Genomic DNA, 22073 nt, shown 5'->3' with positions numbered 1-22073 from the left:
AAACAATAGTGATATATATCGCGATAGAGATGTGATCAATATCAATCAGTCCCTCCAGGATTTTGTCGCCAATTTCTGTGATTGTTGCGGCCTAAAAGGCCTGTTTTTGCGGCGGCTTTTTAAAAAAAAAAAAAATGCCGCAAAAGATGTGGCATTTTGAGGCTTTATTCTTTGCTATAACTTTACCTAAACTGGTGAATTTGTCATAAAACCTGATTGCCTTTGAATTATTTCATAACGATACAGAAAAGAGCTAAAATTCACAACATTTTAACAAGATATGGATTAGTTCCATCACATTTTAAAGGTTTCTAGTGCCTTGAACTAGAACTTGAAACAAAAAAAATCCTAAAATAAGTAAATGGTTCTTTTCATGTGAGAATCTAATCAATCCACTCATGACTTTTGCAACAAGCACCTTTGCTGCAGAAGAATCTCATGTGTTCAGAAATGTGTAAATTTGTGCGTGGAAATACCACCAGGGGACGCAAGCAACCATTTTCGACAGTACCTGTAATGAAGCTTTATCAAAGATCATATATACTCTTATAAGTAGGGGTTTCATTAGGCTATTTTCTTTGAAAGTACTTCTAGAGCAGCAGGAGATCACTAAACAGTTGTGTTTGTGAAACACGTTTACGCTATTTCGCTTTAAAAAGTCAGTTTAGATGTTGCGACACAATCTGTAACCAGACTAAATGGTGATTCCGCTCGCACCAGGGACTCCAAACGGCTGATGGTGGTTGCCAGCTTGGGATGATGATGTGGCAAGGTGGATGGACTTCAGCCACGTTGTGCTGCCGAATCGACTGGAATCTTTAGTCAGATTGGTTAAAATTGCGGAAATGTTGCGGTGATTGGACAGAATTGTAGGGCCTCGCAGAATTCGCTGGGATTGGCAGAATTTGCATTAATAGTTGCGATCGCAACATCGCAAATTCCTGGAGGGTCTGATCAATAGAAAATATGTGCGATGTTCGATAAATTCACTGAACTCCATTTGAAAAAAAAACACGGAATAGATCCCCAACACAGAACTGTAAGGCATTCTGGGAGATGTAGGCAGAGGAACGGCTGCACGTTTTGTTTGATTAAGCATTTATTTAACGTTTATATTTGCACATTGACCAGTTTGTTTATTTAATTCAGGTTGTTCTTCCATAGTTGTGTTGATCTCCTTTTAAATGTAAAATATTATGTTTAGAATAAAAGTAGTTAAATTTGGCATTTTTTCTTCTGGTGCTTATTTTGAACAGGAAAAAAGAAAAAACAAGAATTATCGATAGACTGATATGAAAAACTTATATTGTGATACATTTTCCAGACATATCGCCCAGCCCTATTAGAGACTTATGTTTTATCCATATTTGGCCCTCTGTGGAAAAAGTTTGGACACCTCTGCTTTAGGGCGTCTTAAAAGCCACAAAACTCTCCCTGTGAGCACAGAGACAAGTGAACACACACACCAGCGTGAAACTCGGTTGAATTTCCCATTTTTAGTTGTACAGTCACACACAGATCTATAGAAAAAAGTGCTTCCTTTATCAAGATATCGATGAACACACAAACACGCCGACAACGACAAGGAGGCCCCATGAGAAGTAGATTTTGCGTTAATGCTTGGACGTCCCTGTGAAAAATTAAATGCGTGTGCGCTCTTTATCATGTGTGTTATCGCCTTTTGAAAATTGCAGGTAGAAGTGTTTAACATTCTCTTGTCAAGCGTCCTCCTGCTGGGACAATAAATGCCTGTCCAGTTTTGCTCACAGCGGCAGCTGCAGATTACAAACAGCAGGAGTACGACGGAGTCTGAACACAATACCGATAAGGACGCCTGTCTTAGTGTCGCTGTGTTGGCTGACTTCTCCTCACGCCAGGGACCCACCGCTTTCTAATATTTACACACAACTAGAATGGCAAATGTAGCGTAACGCCACCCACACTCTGCACCCGCCCCACACCTGGAACACGCGTGCAGATTTTTGTGTTTCTTTCTTTTGGGAGAAATGGTGTGACGTTTTGACAAAATGGGAAGAGGCAGGACGGAATTGCAGCACGGGCGAAGTGAAATTTCATTCCATCTTTTCATCCAGGAGTGTGAGCGGGAGGGAGGTGTGAATGATTGCAAGCGTTGAAAAGTTTTTATTGCACTTTTTTTTTTTTTTTTTTTTGGGGTGGGGGTGGAGTGGGAGTTGGACGAGGGAGGGAGGGTGGAGAGTGAAATGCAGATTTACTGTTTGAGCTGTGAAAATTGTAGAGCCAGGGAAGGCAGAGAGAAGACACAGGAGGCCACTGACACAGTGAATTACTCCTCACCGCATAACAAAGAAACCACATGGTTTACATTAAAAGTCAATGACAAGAATTGGACTTATTTTTAAACTTCTGTATACCCGATTCTTCTTCAAAGCGGCGCCTCAATGCCGTTACAGTGTTTGTGTTCTTCAGAGCATTTTTATAATGGCACAATCCAACAAATAAATTCACACAAGATCAATTCATCCCCGCCATCAGCACAAAGCAGGAACTTTCCCATGCTAAACATTCAAAAAAGTAGCTACACTGAGGTTCTATCCATCACATTAAATCAGACGTCACAAGTATGTCAGACCAGAACCAGCGGTTCCAAACTTTCAACTTCAAAAGCCTCGACACAGAATGACAGAGAATATACACACTACAACAGAGAGAGGGGGCAGAGCGTTTCTGGCTATATGCAGTTTCATAGGGCCCTATAACCACTGGGGGACCCAAATCGGAGTCTGAGGCGTAATTTAAGGATATTTATAGGGGTGTCCCGATCCGATATTAGCCTAATAACAAATATCAAATATCAGATATAAATTTACAGATTTTCCAATTATTTTTTTTCAATTATTTTTTTATTTATTTTATTCAATTGTAGAATACTATAGCTATTATGTTGAAGGTTAAAAATGATGTAACCCATTGGTTAATAATAAATGGGTCAGTTTTTTGACTATTGTTCTCTGTTTGAGTGACATCACTTGATCAAGCCTTTTCTAACATTCCACACTACACAATAAGTAATTATGTTTTTATTAAAGAAAAGAGAGAAAATAAAAGTATGTATGATTCATGCTGATATCAGATCAATATCGGTATCGGCCGATACGCAAGGCTGCAATATCGGTATCATATCGGAAAGTTGTATCGGGACATCCCTAATAATTTAATTTACCTATCTTTATCGCTAATGTGTGGGATTATAAATGTTGGATACAAGAACAAAATAAAGCACAATAAGAAGCTGTGAATTCAACACTATGTGGTTTTGTTTCAGTGACATATACTGTAGAGGACCGTTGCTTTCATTGTATTCTGCTTTTTTAATCACATCTTGCTTAAATAGCTCAACTTAAGAAGTTGTCATGACTGTATAGCCATTTAACTGGTAAAATGTAATAGATTGTAGCAGTTTGTGGAGCATTTATTGGATTAGAACTCTCTTGATGTAGTTGGGCAAACATGGGGCCCCACCAAACGTCATCTTTCATAGGGCTTCCACAAAGCTAGAAAATGTCATCATTTCACATTTCAAAACATGGAGAAGAGAAAGAAAAGCTTCTGAGTGCATCAGAAAAGGTTTCCAAGAAGCCTAAACCTACAGTGGCATAACTTCAAAAAATTATTCAGGATCACCCACTTATACGCCTTCCCATGACGTACAGTTATGCCACTTTATTATAATAAAACTGCAACACCATATCACCAGCAGCAAATTCATCAAAGTGAAATCCTGACACAGCATTCAGTGTTGGGGAAATCACTCTCTAACAGTTTTATTTAACCAATTATTGGGACTCTTGAGCTTAAAAATACATGTCACAACAATATAATTTAAGTTGCAGGTTCTTACATATCCAAGGACCAAACCAAACAATGCAGAAATAGCAGTGGTGGACCATGCATTAGATACCTGGGCCTATAATGGTGTTCAACAGTGAACACAATAGCATTCCAGGAGTTGCAAACATCCCAATCAACCGCAATAAAGCATTACTCACCTTTGTCGACTTGTCCACTTCACACCCATGAAGCACTGCTCACGATTCTCCCGTTGAGAAAACGTATTTTCATGCACACGACACGTGTTCCTTAAGTTTCCAGAGTCCCTCCATGCTTTGGCACACTTTTAGTGGCTCCAGAATCCATGTCCAAACGTTCCCAGCATCAGTACAACTTGTAGATCCAATAACCAGGACAGTTGCAGACTTAATTAAAAGTTCCATTTCCTTTTCTGTGACAGTCCATGTCTATTGTGGAAAGTCTTTCTTAAAAACAGCTTTTAGGTAAATCTGCATTCAAATCACTATCTTTCCCTCCTTGGTCCATTTCCTGGTGTAAACTGCTCAGGTGGCACTCCAGAGCCAATCAGAAGCTGTGAGAACCACCAGGTAGATTTTCATGCACTGCTGCATTGGTGGTGATTCTCCAAATCTGATTGGTTAAAGCGACAGGCTTTTACACTGTAAAAAGCTTAAAATGCTTCTTCTGGAATATTTAGGGCAATATTTGTAAAGCCCGCAATGGATGAAAGCTAAAATATGATTGGCTGAAAACTCATTTCTTTTTTTTTTTTTTAAGGATTTTTTTGGCTTTAGTGGCCTTTATATGACAGTTGCTTGACAGGAAGGGGGTGAGAGAGAGCAGGGAATGACACGCAGGAGAGGGTCCCAGGCCGGGAATCGAACCTGGATCCGCTGCAGGTGAGGAACTACGGCCTCCGTACATGGGGCGGGCGCTCAACCCACTGAGCTACACACCGCCCTGAAAACTCATTTCTAAATACACACCATTAAACAACCATCATTAAACAATGAAAAATAAAAGCCATATAAAGGATTTAAAACATGGTGTAAAACTCTATTTGGTTCTGGGCCCAAATTTGGACCAGTTTGATCTCAAGTGGGCCCCAGATTTTGGGTGGGGGGAAAAAGATCAATTTTAACGTCATTGTGGCCTAGTTTAGAATATCAGTCCCTATTGAAATTTCAATTCAAGACTTCTTTTAGTCACCAATTTTTGTGTAATTTAGAGGAATTGTTTGTGAGGAATTTTAACATTTATGTAAAAAGTTACTTCATTCAAGATCAGGAGAAACTGGTCCATGCTTTTATCTCCATCAGACTGGACTATTGTAATGGTCTTCTGACAGGAGACCCCCCAAACAGCTACAGTTGGTTCAGAACACTTAACCAGAACAAAGAGGTCAGAACACATTAGTCCAGTTTTAAAGTCTTTACACTGGCTCCCAGTCAGCCTCAGAATAGACTTTAAAGTTCTGCTGCTGGTGTATAAATCTGTGAATGGGTTTGGTCCAGAATACATCAGTGACATGTTAGTCAGGTATGAACCCAGCAGGTCTCTCAGATCTATGGACACAGGTCAGATAGTGGAGCCCAGAGTTCACAGTAAACATGGTGATGCTGCTTTTAGTTGTTATGCTGCAAAGAAGTGGAACAAACTGCCAGCAGAGCTGAAGTCAGCATCCAATGTGAACATTTTTAAATCAAAGTTAAAGGCACTTTTTTTCTCTACTGCGTATGATTGAGAGAGATTTTTGGTCACGTTGTTGATGTCATGTGTTTGTTGATGATTTGAATTGATTTTACTGATGATTTGAATTGATTTTACTTTTGATTTTAATTGATTATGATAATAATACTAAATATTGCCAGCAACTCACAAAATGACAACAAAACACAATTATAAAACATAATAAAAAGAACAGATAAACAACAACAAAATACACAAAATGACACAGAAAAAAACACTTACTATTGCCAGCAACAAACAAAATGACAACAAAGACACACTACATGAGAAAAAAAATACACAAAATCACTACAAAATACACAAAAATAACAGAGAAACATACAAAACGACATAATGAACAACCAAACAACACCAAAAATACACACACTGACAAAGAATAATTTAAATAATACCAACCAAAACAACCAAAAACACAAAAAAAATGAGAGAAAAAAATATATACTGAATAATAATAACAACAGGCAAACAACAACAAAATACACAAAATGACAAAAAAAAAACACACACACAAAATGATCTTGATTAGAACATGAACTGAAAATACACAAGGGTGGTGATGACTGTAAATTATAGAAACGATAGAAATAAATCTATTCAGGAAGCACTAAATACTGTTTCATTCTACTTATTTAGAGAATTTGACTCTTTAAAATGTGTGTTATCGTTCAGTTATTATGCTCTAAAGTCATTTTTTCACAGAATTCTGACTAAAGGGATACTTGGATTCAAAAGTTAGAAAAAGGGGGTACTTGAGCCAAAAAGATAAAAGTTTGAGAACCACAGTTCTCGAGGGCTGGATTTGAGTTTGACACACGTGTGCTGTAGCATTGTTGCCAAAAACTAAAACTATTGGACTGATCTCCAGCTTCTTCTTCCAGTCTGACTGCCCCCAACCCCACCCCACCCCACCCCACCCCCCAAAACACCAGCAATTGTCACAAACACCAGTGGGAGGAAAGCCACCAGCCTGAGGAACTGTTATCAAGTTATTGGCGCCAGGTTCTGGGGAGGGTGAGCATCCATATCATGAGTGGTGGTGGTTAGGCCACTGCTGGGAGGCTTTCACGCTCCAGCGGCTCAACGATTGGAGGCCGAGCGCTGCAAACACACCAGCAACTAACGCCCGGCAGGCCACAGCAGAAAAGATGGTTGTCCTGTTAAAGTGTTGGCCCTCCATCTCCCCAACACACCTGCATCCATTTGCTATCATTATGTACTACTGCCCCCTTCTGTGAGCCCATGGCTCGGGCACCCAGGAGGTCATTGTCTAGAAAGGGGGGGCCAATTAGCTGAGTTAGTGTGGTTGAGAGAAACCCTGAAGAGGATGAAACAATCCCAATCAATATGTATTGGGCAGAGGTGTAAAGAGTATTGACATATCATACTCAAGTAGAAGTACAGTTACTTGATTGAAATTGTACTCAAGTACGAGTAAGTCATACATAAAATACTCAAGCACAAGTAAAGAGTGGCTCAATTAAATAGTACTCAAAGTAAAAATGACTACTTGTGTTTATTTTTGGTAATAAATCTTTCCACAGTTCCCTTGCATACAGTAAACATCTCATGTATACACTTAAAAAGGAGGAGAGATGAAATCTTGCACAATTGGAACTTAATTTATTTTCCACAAAGACATCTGTACAAAATAAAAAGGTTGGACAAAATGTAAAATTGTTCTTAAATAAAAAAAAACAATTAAATTCAAAATAACAATTATCAGACTCCAAGTATAGCTACATGTATGAACTCTAAAACTGATGAAAAATAAATAACCAGGATTCAGTGCTGTTTTGGCACTGTGTATTACGTTTAATCTGGTTGATCGGCCATGATGTGATGCATTTGATTGTCTGGTCATTTTATTTTTTGTATTTCACAATGTCTGTTGATCATTTTAAACCAAATAATAATAATTTACTCATTCACGGTTGGTTGTAAAAATTTAATACATTAGAATTTTGAACGAAGTAAAGTTTATTTTGAAATATACTCAAATAAGTACAAGTACCCATAAAAGTAACTCAATTATAATAACGTGAGTATTTGTAATCCGTTACTTCCACGTCTGGAACTGGGAAATCTTCTTTCTTGGTGGGAAAAGGGAGAGGAGGGATGGCAACGTACTGAGGAACGTGGAAGGTCCAGCAGCAGAAGACAGGGACGGACGTGGTAATAATGGACATCCTCTCCTCTGATAAATGTCACTGAAAGGATTTTATAGGAAGTTTCACAACTTTTTGAAAAATATCCTGCATTTTACCAAAAGCAGACATTTTGATTCATATTTCAATTTATAAACTGATTGTAATGCAAAAAGATGTCACAGGAAAGTCTGGAAGTTTAAGCTTTTATTTTGAAAGACAGCTGTGTGTATGTACCAATGTCTGAGAAACATACAGACGCACCGCTCCGTAATCTGCAATAAAAGGCTGTTTGGAACATGTCAGGAGAGAAAAAAGGTTGCAACAGCAACTTATAACATTTACAGCCCATCAGTGCAGATTGTTAAAGTCACCGAGACAAATCACAGCATAAATATACTATGTTTTCTTTATTAACACAAACCCAAACAAAATACCCTAAACAAAAATTAAAATATATCAGTAAATGTTCAATAATAACATTAAAAACTTCTGCAAAGTTTTATAAAGAGGCCACATGAACACGGGAGTGCAAAAACGGGTGCTTTTCAGGTGGACTTTTTTTTAGCTCTGCTTGTGGACCTCTGGGCGAGCCCAGGTGTAGTTTGGGTTCCCATCTCCACCAGTTTGGACTTAGTGTCAGCCCGTTTCCCAGAAGTCTTCACCATCCGGGGTCTACCAAGTTTTTTGGGGCTTTTCTTCATTCCGCTGACTCCTGAAGGAGGAAGAGAACATCACATAACATCTGAGACCATGTGTTCTGTAGCTGAGATTGAACTTCTGGTGGTTATAGCAATGTTTTAAACATGTTGACCATGAGATGAGAAAACCAACCTTTTTTAGGTGTGACTTTCTTCTTTTTCACGTCAATGACATCTGTGTCACATTCCTCGGTTTCATCTGCTGCTTTCTTTCTCTTGGTCGTCTTCTTCTGCAGAGAGAGAAAAAGTCCTTATTATTGCATTTTCATTGGTTGGGGAAAAACCAAAGAAAAGTGCTGGAATTGGCAGAAACAAATTACAACAGCATGTGATGTTGTCTTTAACTATTTATGTGATTAAAACTGATATTAAGAAGGGTTGGGGTCAATTACATTTTAAAATTACAATTACGTCTTTAATCATTCATGTTCAATTACGTTGACTAGCATTTATTCCAATAAGAATTAAAACTACAATTATTTTTCCCCTGAAAGTCAATTACCATTACGCTCTTAACTCCTAAAGTTAAAATTCTAGTAATCACAATTACTGAACCTTTAATAAATAAGCCCACAAAATGTCACCTCTCTCTTGTGTTAGCATCTCTTATAATAAGTGGTCCTAAACCAGCTGTAAAATACACTAAATATTATCTCCTCATTTCTTTCCTATCCATTGGTTACCTTGTTAGGCTTACTAATCAATGAAAACATAGGTCTATTTTCTGTCAGTTTCCTCCTAGATTACATTTTTTTGCATTGTAAAATGATCCTCAAAAGTGACAGGTGAACTTAATTTGAAACATATTTGAATAATTATTAACTATGTATGTATGAGCCATAGAACTGTAACATGGTTCCACAGTTTTGCGTTTAATTAAATTATAAATGGAAGTTTGTATAGAATTTCCATGCCAATTATAATTATAAAGTCAATTATCTGAACTCACTTACAATTCAACTATGATTACAAGTGCAACACATTTTTCCAATTACGATAACAATTATAATTACTTCATAATAGTAATTAATTATCAATTATGTAATTAAAAATATAATTGACCCAACCCTGATACTAAGACACTCCAACTCAACTTATACATTCACTAAACACACACATTCACACAGGGGATAAGGAAGTGCCTCTCCATTGGGGAATGGTGCAAGCCCAGGGCGGCCTGCCACGTCGGAGTGGGGGGGTGGGCGTGCTGGCGCCTGTACCGGGGTTGGGGTGGGGTTGCTTGGTGCTTCGAGATGCTGGGGGTGGCGGCGCTAGCTGTTCCGGTGGTTGGGGTTACTGTTGGCCGCCTGGTGGGTCTGTCCTGTTATCTGCGAACCGGTGGGTGGGTCCGGGGCGCCCTTGGCTGGGGGCTGGTGTTCTGCACTGAGTGAGTGCCGTTGGGGTGCATCCTTCCCGCGGTGGCGGCCGCCGGTCGCTCGCGCATCGGTGGGGGGCATTGCCTTGTGGCTTGCGCTGTGTGGTGGGCAGCGGGCCTGCTGGACAGTGGCCGGTTTGCTGGGGTGAGGGGACACCCTTGGGGGTTCCCGGTCCCGGGGGGGGTGCTGTCCGGGTCCGGCAGGCTGGGCCAGGCCTGGCGGGGGTCTTCCGTGGCAGGTACTGTAGCGTGGGTCGCACCCTTGCATGCCTGTGGGTGCGGCGCAGGGCGGCCCCGGCTTGGGCGGTGCCCTGCGGCTCTGCCGCCTCGAGGCTGCGCACGCCGCATGCCGGTATGGTGGTCTAGCTGAGCCCTTGAGGGGGGGGCCTGACTTTAGCAACAACTTAAGCTCAACGTGCAGGCGGCATCAATAAAAGGTGCTCTGGGGGGCTCGGTCGGTATGCCTGGGGCCGGCGGGGTGGCTTGCAGCATCCCCTTGGTGCCCTAGGCGGCTGGGGATGTGGTCGTCGTACTGGGCTTAACCTTAGACACGTTAATCCCAAATACGTGCTTTAGATATTACCACTCACTCCTTCCCTCTGTCCACAGCCACCACCATTATACCTAAGCTTCACACTTGTCACCAGACTGGCTTGATTACACAACATAATAAGCACAATTACAACATCACATCTCACTTTAAAATAATCAAGTCTTCCCCACCCTTTCCATTTCCTACCTTGAGTTTCTCCTCCCTGTTCCCTTCCCCCTCCATCCCCTCACCCAGGTGTAACACTGCCCTCTCTTTTTATCTTCCCTTTAATAAAGTATTTCTTACCCTTCCTTGGGAAGGGCTGGTGATGGTCACAATTATGCAATAAAATAAATTCATTTTTTAAATGCAATAACAAAACATGCATTGCTGTCTTAAAAAGATTGCACGTCTTGTAGTGTTGACCTTTGACAGCATGTGCAGACAAAAAGAGAAAAAAAAAAAGACACTCCAACTCTGACCAGATCTGAACTATAAGATCACTGAGTACTTTTTTTGCCAAAAATCACTGTAAAAATCTCAATAAAATCTGTCTTGACTGTGATTTAATGTCTTGTGTCCTCTTCCTGCAGTGATGAAAGGATGAAAACTAGTCCGTGAGCCCTCCTCAAACAAGCATCACTCATCTCCTCCTTCCACTGTTTCTGCCTCCATCGTTACCTCATGATCACCGTGCGACCCTCACTGATGGGAACAGATTGGCAGGATAATTAAGTACAATAACCAGCACTGACACTTGGTAACCCTTCAGCTGGCAAACACTGTGTCCCCGATGGATGTATTCACATGTACAGAAAGGACGAAAGTACAAAGAATAGTTCCAATTTCTACAGCTTCGGCAGTAATCACAGTGTGCAGCTTTTGTGATCCAGTTGTGGAACATAATTTTACACGTACGCTAAAGTCGGCCCACATCTTTCAGTGAGTGTGTTAACCTGAGATGGTGGTGAAGCAGTTCCTTTAACTGATGCAAAGTCCAGCTTGTCGTTGTCTTCAGCCTTGATGGCTTTCAGCCCTGAACGCAGGATGGAGCGAAGGTGGTCGTAAGGGGGCTTGTCCTGGTAATCCAGACGCTTCACCTCCTCCATGAACTTCTGGATCTCAACTGAAAAGCCAAAATAAAGCATGGAAATCATCTAAAGCAGTGGTTTCCAAACATTTCACAGTCACGTACCCCTTCAGACAGTTAACCTGAAGCCATGTACCCCCTATAGCTGCACACTTGAAAAACACAACAATGTAATGCAGTGTTTTTCAACCTTCTGGAATTCAAATGAGGTCCCCTGAAATGTCTAGTAATTTATTATAATAAAAAAATTAACCATTTAAAAATGTAATTTAAAAATGTTTTTCATTACTGTTCCTATATTCCAAACACAAAACAATCTTAAATAACTATATTCTATACTCACACTTTCTAAAATATAAATCGAGTTCAAATAAAATGCAGTATAAAAGTATCTGAGCTGGCGCATCTCGTTACTTTGTGCACTAATCCTGGCAACAACAAACATTATCAAAAGCTAATACTAAAAAAGAAAAAAAGTCTCTGGAGACGCCAAAAATTTGTGATATTAAAATGGGGTCACGACCCAAAAAAAGGTTGGGAACCACTGATGTAATGTCATTAACAATGTAGCCCTAGAGTAAAATTTGTCTCTGAATATTACCAATCCTGTTGAGGAATAATGTATAATCATTTAAAAAAAGAATCATAATCTGTAAGCAATGTAAATCGTTAAAGCAAAGTAGCTCTCCTCATATTAGGGCTTTTTTTATGAGAATGGTAAACATTTTTATGTAAAACTGTTAATTACCTCCTTTTAAGACTCTAATTTTTATGTTTTATATTGTTTGTTTTTAACCCTGTTTTGTAATTCTGGTTTATATTGTTATCTTTTTAACTCTGCTTGTAAGGTGTCCTTGGGTTTTTTGATCGGCACCCATAAATAAAATGTATTATCATGATTATTATTGTTTCTCTATCACGGTCTTACATCGGCTAATGTGCCATTTGTGGCAATGTATCAGGCTACATTTATATTATAGTTAAAAAAATTTATTTTTTAGTCATGTACCGTACCCCCATGACAATTTGCATACCCCTGGGGGTACCCGTACCCTACTTTGGGAAACTAGGATCTAAAACAACATGTTTATAAACCAGCAAGAGTGTTGCAAATACTGCAAGACATGGCATTTGATGGAAAAGTCCACCCATCTTCACACTGAGTGAAGAGCCGGGGGCTCCTCTTTGAGAAAAGTCTTGAGATGGGTGACAAATCCCCCTGACTAAACATCAGCCTTTTAACAATGTTGTCGTCATTGTGATCGACTCCAGCTGCAGTGCTGTGTTTAATTCATTTCAGCGCAACTTTTTGAACATTTGGTTGCGCTCAGCCAGAGCAAAAGGAAGCACAGCGTGACGCCTCCTTGATCAGGACGGACGCGGTTTGAGTGCCAACATCATTGCAGTACAATGAGATATCAAACAACAGCGAGACCAGACAAAGAATTTTTGAATTCAATGTGACAATTAAGAGGACGGTGACGCTTTTATTTTGAAGATATGAGAACATGATATCTCCGACTGATACTGATCTTACCTGGCTTGTCCTGAGAGGAGAAGCACTTGGTCATAAATTCAGAGACGTTTTCTCGACTCCTATAGAACAACACAAACAAATGGAGAAAAAAGCAACCACTGATTTATAGTCAGACACCAACACTTCAGAAAGGACTTCAATACAACATGACTCAGCATAGTAGTCAAAACAAGAGAAAGTTTCTCTCTCCTAAATATACCAACAGACAGTTGGTTGAATGCGTAACAAAGAGACACAAATGTCAAATTTCACACCAAAAAAGGTGGTCATGCTTTGGAAGAATATCTGTTAATTTCTATGATATTTTTTTTTAAAAATGCTTTTTTTTTGTTTAGAAAAAAAACTAAACTGTTGCCCTACAATATTCTACTATGTAAAATGTGTGATTTCAGCATCACATTACTTTTGCACATCTGAAGGATAAAAATATTATAGTATAAACAATAGTAACTTAATTAACTCTATTGAGCACGTTTGGCATGATATTGGGAAGTTTAATAGCCAGTAATGACATGACACAGAATTGGGGGAAATTTAAAACCAGAATCTGAGGCTTCATAAATGTTTTGTTTGCATTGATGTAATGATTCGTATTAACTCAGAAATACTATACTACGTAAGAGCATTGAAAGCTGACATGTCCCTGTGGTCACTGCACCCATACTGCACCCATGCCACACCCCGCCCCCCTCCCCTCACTGGATTTTGGAGTCCCTGACGTATAACGGGTCCCGCAGGTTGTCCTCCCAGGGCAGCCGACCACACAGCCACTGAACCATACAGTAGCTTAGAATCTCCAGGTCACTCCTCCTGCAGGGAGCTGAAACACAAACACATTGACTCCAATAAACGCTTTTGTCACTAAAGCCTAAATCATGCTTCTGTGTTTCATCAACGTCGCAGCTTGAAGTGCGCCTCCAAGTGTGTGTGTTTCATTAAAAACAGACGATGGCCATCATGTTACGGAGGCTGTCAGAGGAGCACATACAGGACATTGTCTTTTAAGTCTACAGCTTGACCCACAAAAGTGTTACATTTCTTTGCATGTAGCATATGTTCATAATGAAGAATAAAGCGTACGTTTTGAAATCGTTTTAATGTTTGCTTTCCTGGTTGTTTCATGGTTAGGTAAATATAAGCATTATTCCCAGAAGAAATTGCATTTTAAGATGCTAAAGACGTAAAACATTGTTTACTGTAACACCTCAAGTAACGGCATGGCAGTAAGATTGCAGAATGAAACGTTCCCTCGGCTCATATGTTTTGTTGGTCAACCACGAGGGGTGTGAGAAAAATATCAATATTTTTGCGTATCTGTGCAATATTTCAGTGATTACAATGGTTTTAATGTGTTGCAAAGGTTACTTGATGCCTGCAATATTTCTGTATGCACAGACATTTTATTTTCATATAATCTATTCAGATCAGTCTTTAAACTGACACAATAGGATAAATTATTATACACTCATATGGTGATAGAAATGTTGTAGTCAGGTGATCATTTTTACCCAATCAAAGAAAGACTTTTTTTGTTCCTCTCTCCTGCAGCGGTTCGTGTGTCAAGATGACCAAAGACTAAGTTTCCGGAATCATTTTTTTTTTTGAAGGATTTTTTGTTCTTACATTCCTAAATTTTCAGTAATTTTGGTTTAAATATTTAGAATCCACCCATGGTCGTTTTTAAATTTTTGTTAGGCACGGCATAGTTGAAAATAAAAGAACACAACTAACTTGCCATGTGTTGTCATATTTTGATAACAACTTTTTATTGGGTATATTATATTGGGTTAAAATCACCCACCGATAATGATGGTACTACTGATCTTAGCGATAGTGTTCTAGGGTTAACACAGGACATTCTGTAGAGTCGAGAAGCCACTCACCAACAGAACACTACAACTGTTTGACATAAATCCAGCTTGCTTATGATTTCTTCATTCTGACACTTTTCTTTAAGAACACATACACTAATAATAATAATAATAATAATGCATCAGTTTTATATAGCGCTTTATCATAGACACTCAAAGTCGCTTTACAGAATTAAGGCATTATTCTTTCACTCCACACTTAGTGGTGGTAAACTACTATTGTAGCCACAGCTGCCCTGGGGCAGACTGACGGAAGCGAGGCTGCCATAGTGCGCCATCGGCCCCTCCGACCACCACCGACACTCACTCACACACTACATTCATACTAGGCAATGTAGGTGAAGTGCCTTGCCCAAGGGCACAATGACAGATACCACTGGGGTGACTGCCACCCCACTGTGGCACCTGGAATTCTCAGTGGTCTCCCATCCAACTACTAACCAGGGCCAGACCTGCATAGCTTCCGAGATCTAACGGGATCGGGCAATGACAGGCTGGTATGGCCAGCCTGTCAATGAATACTCCCACCCAATAACATCCATCCTAGCATTGGTACTCTTCCTCTTGTTGTTTCTGCAGCTTGTACCTACATGCTCCTTTGTGAGCGTCGATGCTGGTGAACTCAATGGTGCCATCATGGCATCTCTTAGGATCCTCCTTGTAGACTTTGAGGACACCGTCGGGGGCGTATCTGTAGGCTAGCCCATAATCTACCAGGAAAACCTGCAGTCGATAGACACAGCAATTTTAAATTCACAATCCACAGTGACTGTACACATCAACTTATGTGATAAATAAAAAAATTATCTGTATTTTCATCGGCATAATCCTATATATGTATGTGTACAGCACCCAGGTTGCATTATCTTCAGATTAACGTTGCTATTCACAATCACAAACAGGCAGGCAGGGTGAAAAGGCCGATGAGAAGCTCACATCATTATAAATTGTTATTTTAAAACAGCAATTTAATAACTCCACCAATGATACACTATTAATCTCCTTAATAAATATTTGCCCCTGCCTCTACCTTGTTAGCTGGAAAAGCTCCTTGATGCTGCCATCCAATCTCCCCCTTGTTTGAAAATACAAACACATCCACGCGCACAGCCCCTCCCCGCCTCCCTCCAGGCCTTAATTGAATCTAATGAAGCGACACAAGTGCGTTACGACCCACAATCATCAGTTGCTTTCAGAGAGCAGAGGCGGGGTCGTTGCAGCACCTTCATAACACTAACACCAACAAACGCAACGTTTCACATCCATTTTCTTACGCTGATTTTCACTCAAACTGATGCTGCCACTGACCTGATTGAGATCGCTGTGGCTCAGCATGAGGTTGGATGCCTTAATGTCAGCGTGGACATACTCATGGTCATGGATATACTCCAGAATATCGAGCTAAACATCAAAAGAAGGAACATTTTAAGGGAGGAACAAACAATTAGTATCACAATGCAAAAAAGTGACAGGGTAGAGCAGACATAGGCAACTGGTGGTCTAATTTTATGTGGCCTCCAAAACAAATCTTGTATTTTAAGAAGTTGGTAGGGAAAAAAAGCCCAAGATAATAAACAAAACATTCCTAAAATACACAAAATGACAACAACCACTTAAACAAAATGACTACGAAAACACAAAAAACAACAAATTACAGAATAGCTCCAAAAAAAACACAAACCCGTCAGCAAAATTACACAAAATGACAGTAAAATAGAGAAAGTGAAACCAAAAACCACACAAATCGAGAACATAAATGCAGAAAATGACAGAAAAACCCCCCACAAATGTACAAGAACACACAATGACTAAAAACTCAAAACAACAAAACCATAGACAAAGGCAAAACCCTTATCCCTCTGTATTAATGCTAAGATCAATAATTATTCTAATTATGACATAAATGTTGATAATGGGGCCATTGGATCAGATACAGTTACATTTTTGTGGCCCCGGCTGTTGCCCATCCCTGGTGTACAGCTCAGTCATTCTACTGAACATTCACTGACAGTCATTTTCAAGTAGATCAAGAAGTTTTGAACGACATTTCAGAAGCTGGGACAAATCAAAAATGGAAGACGAACAAAATATTAAAACTATTCTTGACGTTAACCAACCAGTCGAAGGCCGAGCTGCAGGACCAGTTTTCTTGGAAAACGTCGATTGCATTCATCGAACTTTTTTTGCAGGTCGATGCCAAGTCTGTCAATAACCATGAAGCGATACCTGAGAGGAAAAAGAAGAGTTTAGCTGAGAAACAGCAGTGGTTCTCAAACTAACGCCTCTGTCCAACTACAATATTTCGCTCAGAATACTATCAAAAAACAACTGTAGAGTATAATGATGGAATGAATAAAAGTTAACACACATGTTAAAGAATGACTTTGTAAAGAAGTGGAAAGAAAGAAGTATTTAGTGCCTCCTGAATAGATTTTTTTTAATCATTTAATGTCATGTCTAACCTTGTGTGGGATTAAGACTGACCTTTGTATTTTCAGTTCATGATTATCATTTTAAACCAAAAATACACAATTCTAAAAGCTTGCCATCCCATACCCCTAGGGCAGTGTTTTTCAACCATGGGGTCATGACACCATGTAGGGGAAATTAAATGGGGTCACCTAAAATGTATAGTAATTGATTTTTTATTTCTTTTTTTAAAAAGTTACTGATAAAAATATAGTATATAAATCTAAAATATAATAATGTAAAAAATGAATCAATAAAATTATATATATATAATTTCAAAGAAAAAAGATTTCAATATATTTAATTAAATCACTAATCTTGGCTGCTCTGTGTTTATAATATGGTGTAACGAACATGATCAAAAACTAATTCTCGAAGGAAAAAAAAAAACTTCATAATATTACGATCCAAAAAAGGTTAGGAACCACTGCCCTAGGGGTCCACGTACCCCCATTTGAGAAACATCCAAAGTGATCTTAACGCTAAACACTAAAATACAGAGTTGGTTACTAAATATATCATAGAACATTAAATTACTTTGATCAAGTTTCCTGCTTGAACCACATTAAAGATCACTTTACCTCATCAACAAGTTTAAGTGTTCGTTAAGTTACTTTACTGCCTTATGACATTTGATGTACAGATTATGATACTTAGGTCCACACAAACAAAACCCAGTGAAGAAACCATTATGTACCTTTTCCCTCCTTTATCATGCAGACCTGAGCCCCAGTACCTGGGAACACCCAGATGTTTCAACTTGTGTGACTTCATCCATTGCTGAACTGAAAAACAAAGAGAACCAGTTTAACCATGAACCCCACCAAGGACACGCCAAATGAATGAAATGACTCTTAAGTTATTGGAACTTTTATTTATTAAAACAGAATTAACTGGTGCGAGCCTAAATCAGTACTATTAGTAATGCTCAAAGTAATAAAAGCAGACCTCCAGTGAGTGGGGGAGGGGCTGGCCAGCAGGCTAATCTGCTGCAGGGACAAATATTTACCAACAACGTGAGATTCCAGCATGAATAAAATATGAGCATTTGGTTCCTTAGTAATATTACAGTTAATTGTCAGGGGAGATTGACATTTGGATTGTTATTATATAAAATGCAAAGCTGTGGCCCGGGGGCCGACACTGCTGCCACCAAAAGCCTCCCTTCATCTGCAGGGCCCCTCCGTGCCTTCGCTACAACACTGTCTTTTTAATTAAGAAAGTTGGCTCTTCTTTATTTGTTTGCCCTGGTGGTAAAACAATATTTATGTTGTGATCACAGGGCTAACTTTGGCTGGGTGCCGTGTGTGTGTGTGTGTGTGTGTGTGTGTGTGTGTGTGTGTGTGTGTGTGTATGTTTTAATAAGGAATGATAATGCTTAGCTTACTCTGATCCGGTTTGGCAGCTCGCATGTAAAACTTGAGCTCAGAGAACAGGGGTCCGTTCTCGCTGGGCTCCTGTGGACAGAAATCAGCACATTAAGGTGTGAATAATAATAATTCTATACCAGCTTCTCCTGATCTAACAAAAACACTGGGTTTTAATCCCTGTGATGGTCGGCCAGGCCTTTACTGCAACTGTCCATTCCTGCAGAACTAATGTGGTGCTACACTTTGGATTTGAACAGTTCCATCCCTGCTCCAAACATTAATCCTCTCATTATTATTGTTTAGGTTCATATTGAAGCTCTTATTTCTCGGCCAAACATTAATCAGGCCAAAACAGTCTGTAGTCAACAGATTTAAACCTTCTAAAGCCTGATATATGTATACATGTAGCTCTAACGTTACGTACACCTCTAAAAAATCCTGTCTGAAGCGGTCCATAAGGGCTGTGATTGGTTCACCATAAACCTCAACCCTGGTCATTGCTTTTTCCAGTCAACACCACCAAGTTTCAACTTTTTGTGGTGCAATGTGAATGTTGTTTCTCCAATGATTGAGTCAAAGAGAGAACCGAGACAGAAAAAAAGTGCCAGTGTTTTATTATTTCCTTTCATGGCTGCACCACACGAGAAGCACCGCCAAATGGAATCTAAACACGGACATATCTGTACCTACTGTGTGTTTGTGAGTGTTTAGTTACCAGCAAACAATGACCACATGCTGCGGAGGCTGCCAGAGGAGCAGGCATGACGTTATGTTTAAATTCTACAGTCTACTGTGTTTTCATGTTGCATATGTTTATATTGAAGAATAAAACACACATTTTGAAACTGTTGTTTTCATCTTTGTGTCCAACAATACACACATTGTTAGGTAGGTAAGTAATAATCCTGAATTAAAGTGCATTTTAAGATGCTTAAAAACACTAAACATTATTTACTGTGTACGAGTTTATCTCCGCACTGAGATTATAACCCTAACATAATCCAATAAACAAATAAAACATGTCCATTCAATTTGAAAACAAAAATTCATTTTTCAGTAGTGCGCATGTGCGCGCATGCACATATACCATCTCAGTACGATGTGAACTCAGTACATGACTCCGGAAGATAAACAAGGGCTTTTTAATGCTCCTCTGAAACCACACACAGCCACAATCTCCTAGCGGCATGGCGACCAATCGCATAGCGATACATTCCCTTAACGCAGAGGTGCTATTGGCCAACCTATGTATCCCGTCGTAGGTCCTGACACAATAGTATATTATCAGGCTTAATCATCAACTTAATCTAAAACGATTCCTCGTATATTAAAAAAAAAATGTTTATAGTAAATATCTTTTGAAAAAAAATCATCTTCATGTTCTAGTCAACACTTTACATGTTTTAGTATGGATGGCCTCCTACCACTTTGATGACATAGCGAGCATCAACTCCAACTTGCTTAGATGAATTCTCCTCAGCTGATGAAGACAGAAAGTCACTGGATTATTTTTAATTCAGCATTTTAACATATTTATCTAATCAGAGTGATACATGTGTTACTTGGATTCTGTATTTACTGCTTACCCAGATATATAAGACCAAACCCTCCCTGGCCAATGGGAGCTCCAATCTTCCAGCTTTTCTTTCCAGTGTCTATCAGAACTTCTCCTGGTGGGAACTCCTCTGCTAGCTTCCTCTTAGCTGGAGCTCTGCCTTTGGCAGCCGCCTTGGCTTTAGGCGGCATCTGAAGGAGAAAACAATGCCTTTCAATTCTAACTAGTTCAACAGTGATAGCACTATCAGACAATTATGATTATGAAGTTGTGGTGTAGGAAATAACTATTCTGGACTGTGGGAAAACCTGAATTCATTCAGTAACAACACAGATTTATTACACTATCTTGTCATTTCTAGAGCCAAACAATAGACAAAATGTGATGGCCTGATTGACTGGGCCTCCAAAACTGGAGTTCTTATAAAGTATTTTCTGTCTGCAAATATCAATCCCTGTGATTCAAGTAGTGACACGATCATGGACAGCCAATGATCACTGATGCACATGAGAACTAACAGTTCTCCAAGTTCAATTTAATTCATGCTGGTTTTGAAAGAGAAATGCCACTATCTTAGTGCAGAGCATTGCAAACTGTAAAATGTTGTTTTGTTTTTTTAAATGGTCAAAAAATATATAACTAACAATAACTAATAATCCATTATACATTACATATCAGTGCCAGTTTAAAAAACAATAGTGACCTAATCACAAGTTACTGAAACATGTTGCACTCGGTTAAGAATAATGGAGACCTGCTTTCCTCTAAAACTGTAAAGGCATGGATATCCCCTCCTAACTAAACTTTATCTCATTAGTACAATCTATTGATATAAATATAAGTTAAGTTTATATATTTAAGAAATTTCCCCCTGGGATTAATAAAGGGATTCTGATCCTGATCGTCTTTACCAATGGTATTAAAATACGACCCTCATATCTTTGTGCCAATGTGCATAAATACTTTATATGACCATCACTAATAAAGGTCTTGTCGTGTAATTTACAGACCGTCTTAAATACCAGATACCACTGCACACCTTCAGAGGTGAGGAATTGTTATTTCCTTGATAGTCTTGTGTGCAATATTAGGCATGAGTTCATATTGTTACTATATATCAGTGCGTGTTGACCTGTAGATGCTTTAGTGTAACTTAGTTTTCATCTGTGAGCGGAATGACAGCGCGAATCCAGTTTAGTTTTATTAAAACATAGTATCAAAAATAAAATGGAGTTTGTTGTTTTACACAATACGAAGCGACATAAATAGTTGACAAACGCACACATTGACGTTTAGTTTTTGTTTTTCAGCGATAACATAAGCATCAGTGTTATGATTTGTGGGACCTTGTTAGCTTACATGCTAACTGCAAGACTTCCTGTACGCCGGAAGCTACATTTAGCCGTAAATGTTGCTGTCAATGCTCCTATGAGTATGTTGAATCACCAATAAACAACCGGGAAGCTGTGGAATAATGAAAAGCAGAATATACACACCGTAGACTTGAAGCTTCGGCTTGACTTTCGGCTAAACTTCCCAAGCTAGACCTTTCTCAAACTTCCCGCAAACTACAAGACCGGAAATGACACAGAGCCAGAGATATATGACTGCGTCCGAATAGTCCCTCCTATCTCCTTTACTATCTACTGTTCCTTCACCTTGGGAAGTGTTTCAGTGGCGGCCGTGATAAAGAGCGTCCAAGTTCTCTTTAGGCTGAGGAAAAGAGGCTCAATGCTTCCTTTTTTTATACCTCCTTTAGCCTTGGAAACACCGATACATCGTTTACCAAATGAGACGAGATAATGCTGACCCACAATTCTTTGCGGAGACAACATTTAAAGGGACACGC

General features: G+C 39.4%; 1 protein-coding gene and 1 pseudogene across 2 annotated transcripts; both read right to left on the bottom strand.

Moving 5' to 3' along the window:
- Positions 1–8115: 8115 nt before the first annotated feature.
- vrk1 (VRK serine/threonine kinase 1) lies at positions 8116–22037 on the bottom strand. Of its 2 annotated transcripts, XM_028437834.1 has the most exons (14): positions 21883–22037; positions 21721–21792; positions 20256–20415; positions 20094–20149; positions 18687–18756; positions 17997–18084; positions 16948–17056; positions 16139–16231; positions 15421–15553; positions 13659–13779; positions 12960–13018; positions 11289–11458; positions 8559–8655; positions 8116–8439 (listed from the first exon to the last, which is right to left on the bottom strand). In XM_028437834.1, the coding sequence occupies exons 3-14, from the start codon at positions 20413–20415 to the stop codon at positions 8273–8275; spliced, it is 1323 nt and encodes a 440-aa protein (XP_028293635.1). In that variant the 5' UTR covers positions 21721–21792; positions 21883–22037; the 3' UTR covers positions 8116–8272. The 2 variants fall into 2 exon arrangements, with proteins under 2 accessions (XP_028293635.1, XP_028293634.1); XM_028437833.1 differs by having other exon boundaries at positions 21721–22037.
- On the bottom strand, positions 15224–15341 carry LOC114456972 (uncharacterized; annotated as a pseudogene).
- Positions 22038–22073: the final 36 nt, after the last annotated feature.

This window comes from Gouania willdenowi, chromosome 22, assembly GCF_900634775.1.
Source record: "Gouania willdenowi chromosome 22, fGouWil2.1, whole genome shotgun sequence".
Classification (NCBI taxonomy): domain Eukaryota; kingdom Metazoa; phylum Chordata; class Actinopteri; order Blenniiformes; family Gobiesocidae; genus Gouania; species Gouania willdenowi.
The sequence above is the reverse complement of the archived record's forward strand: the minus strand, read 5'-3'. Positions and strand labels throughout refer to the sequence as shown.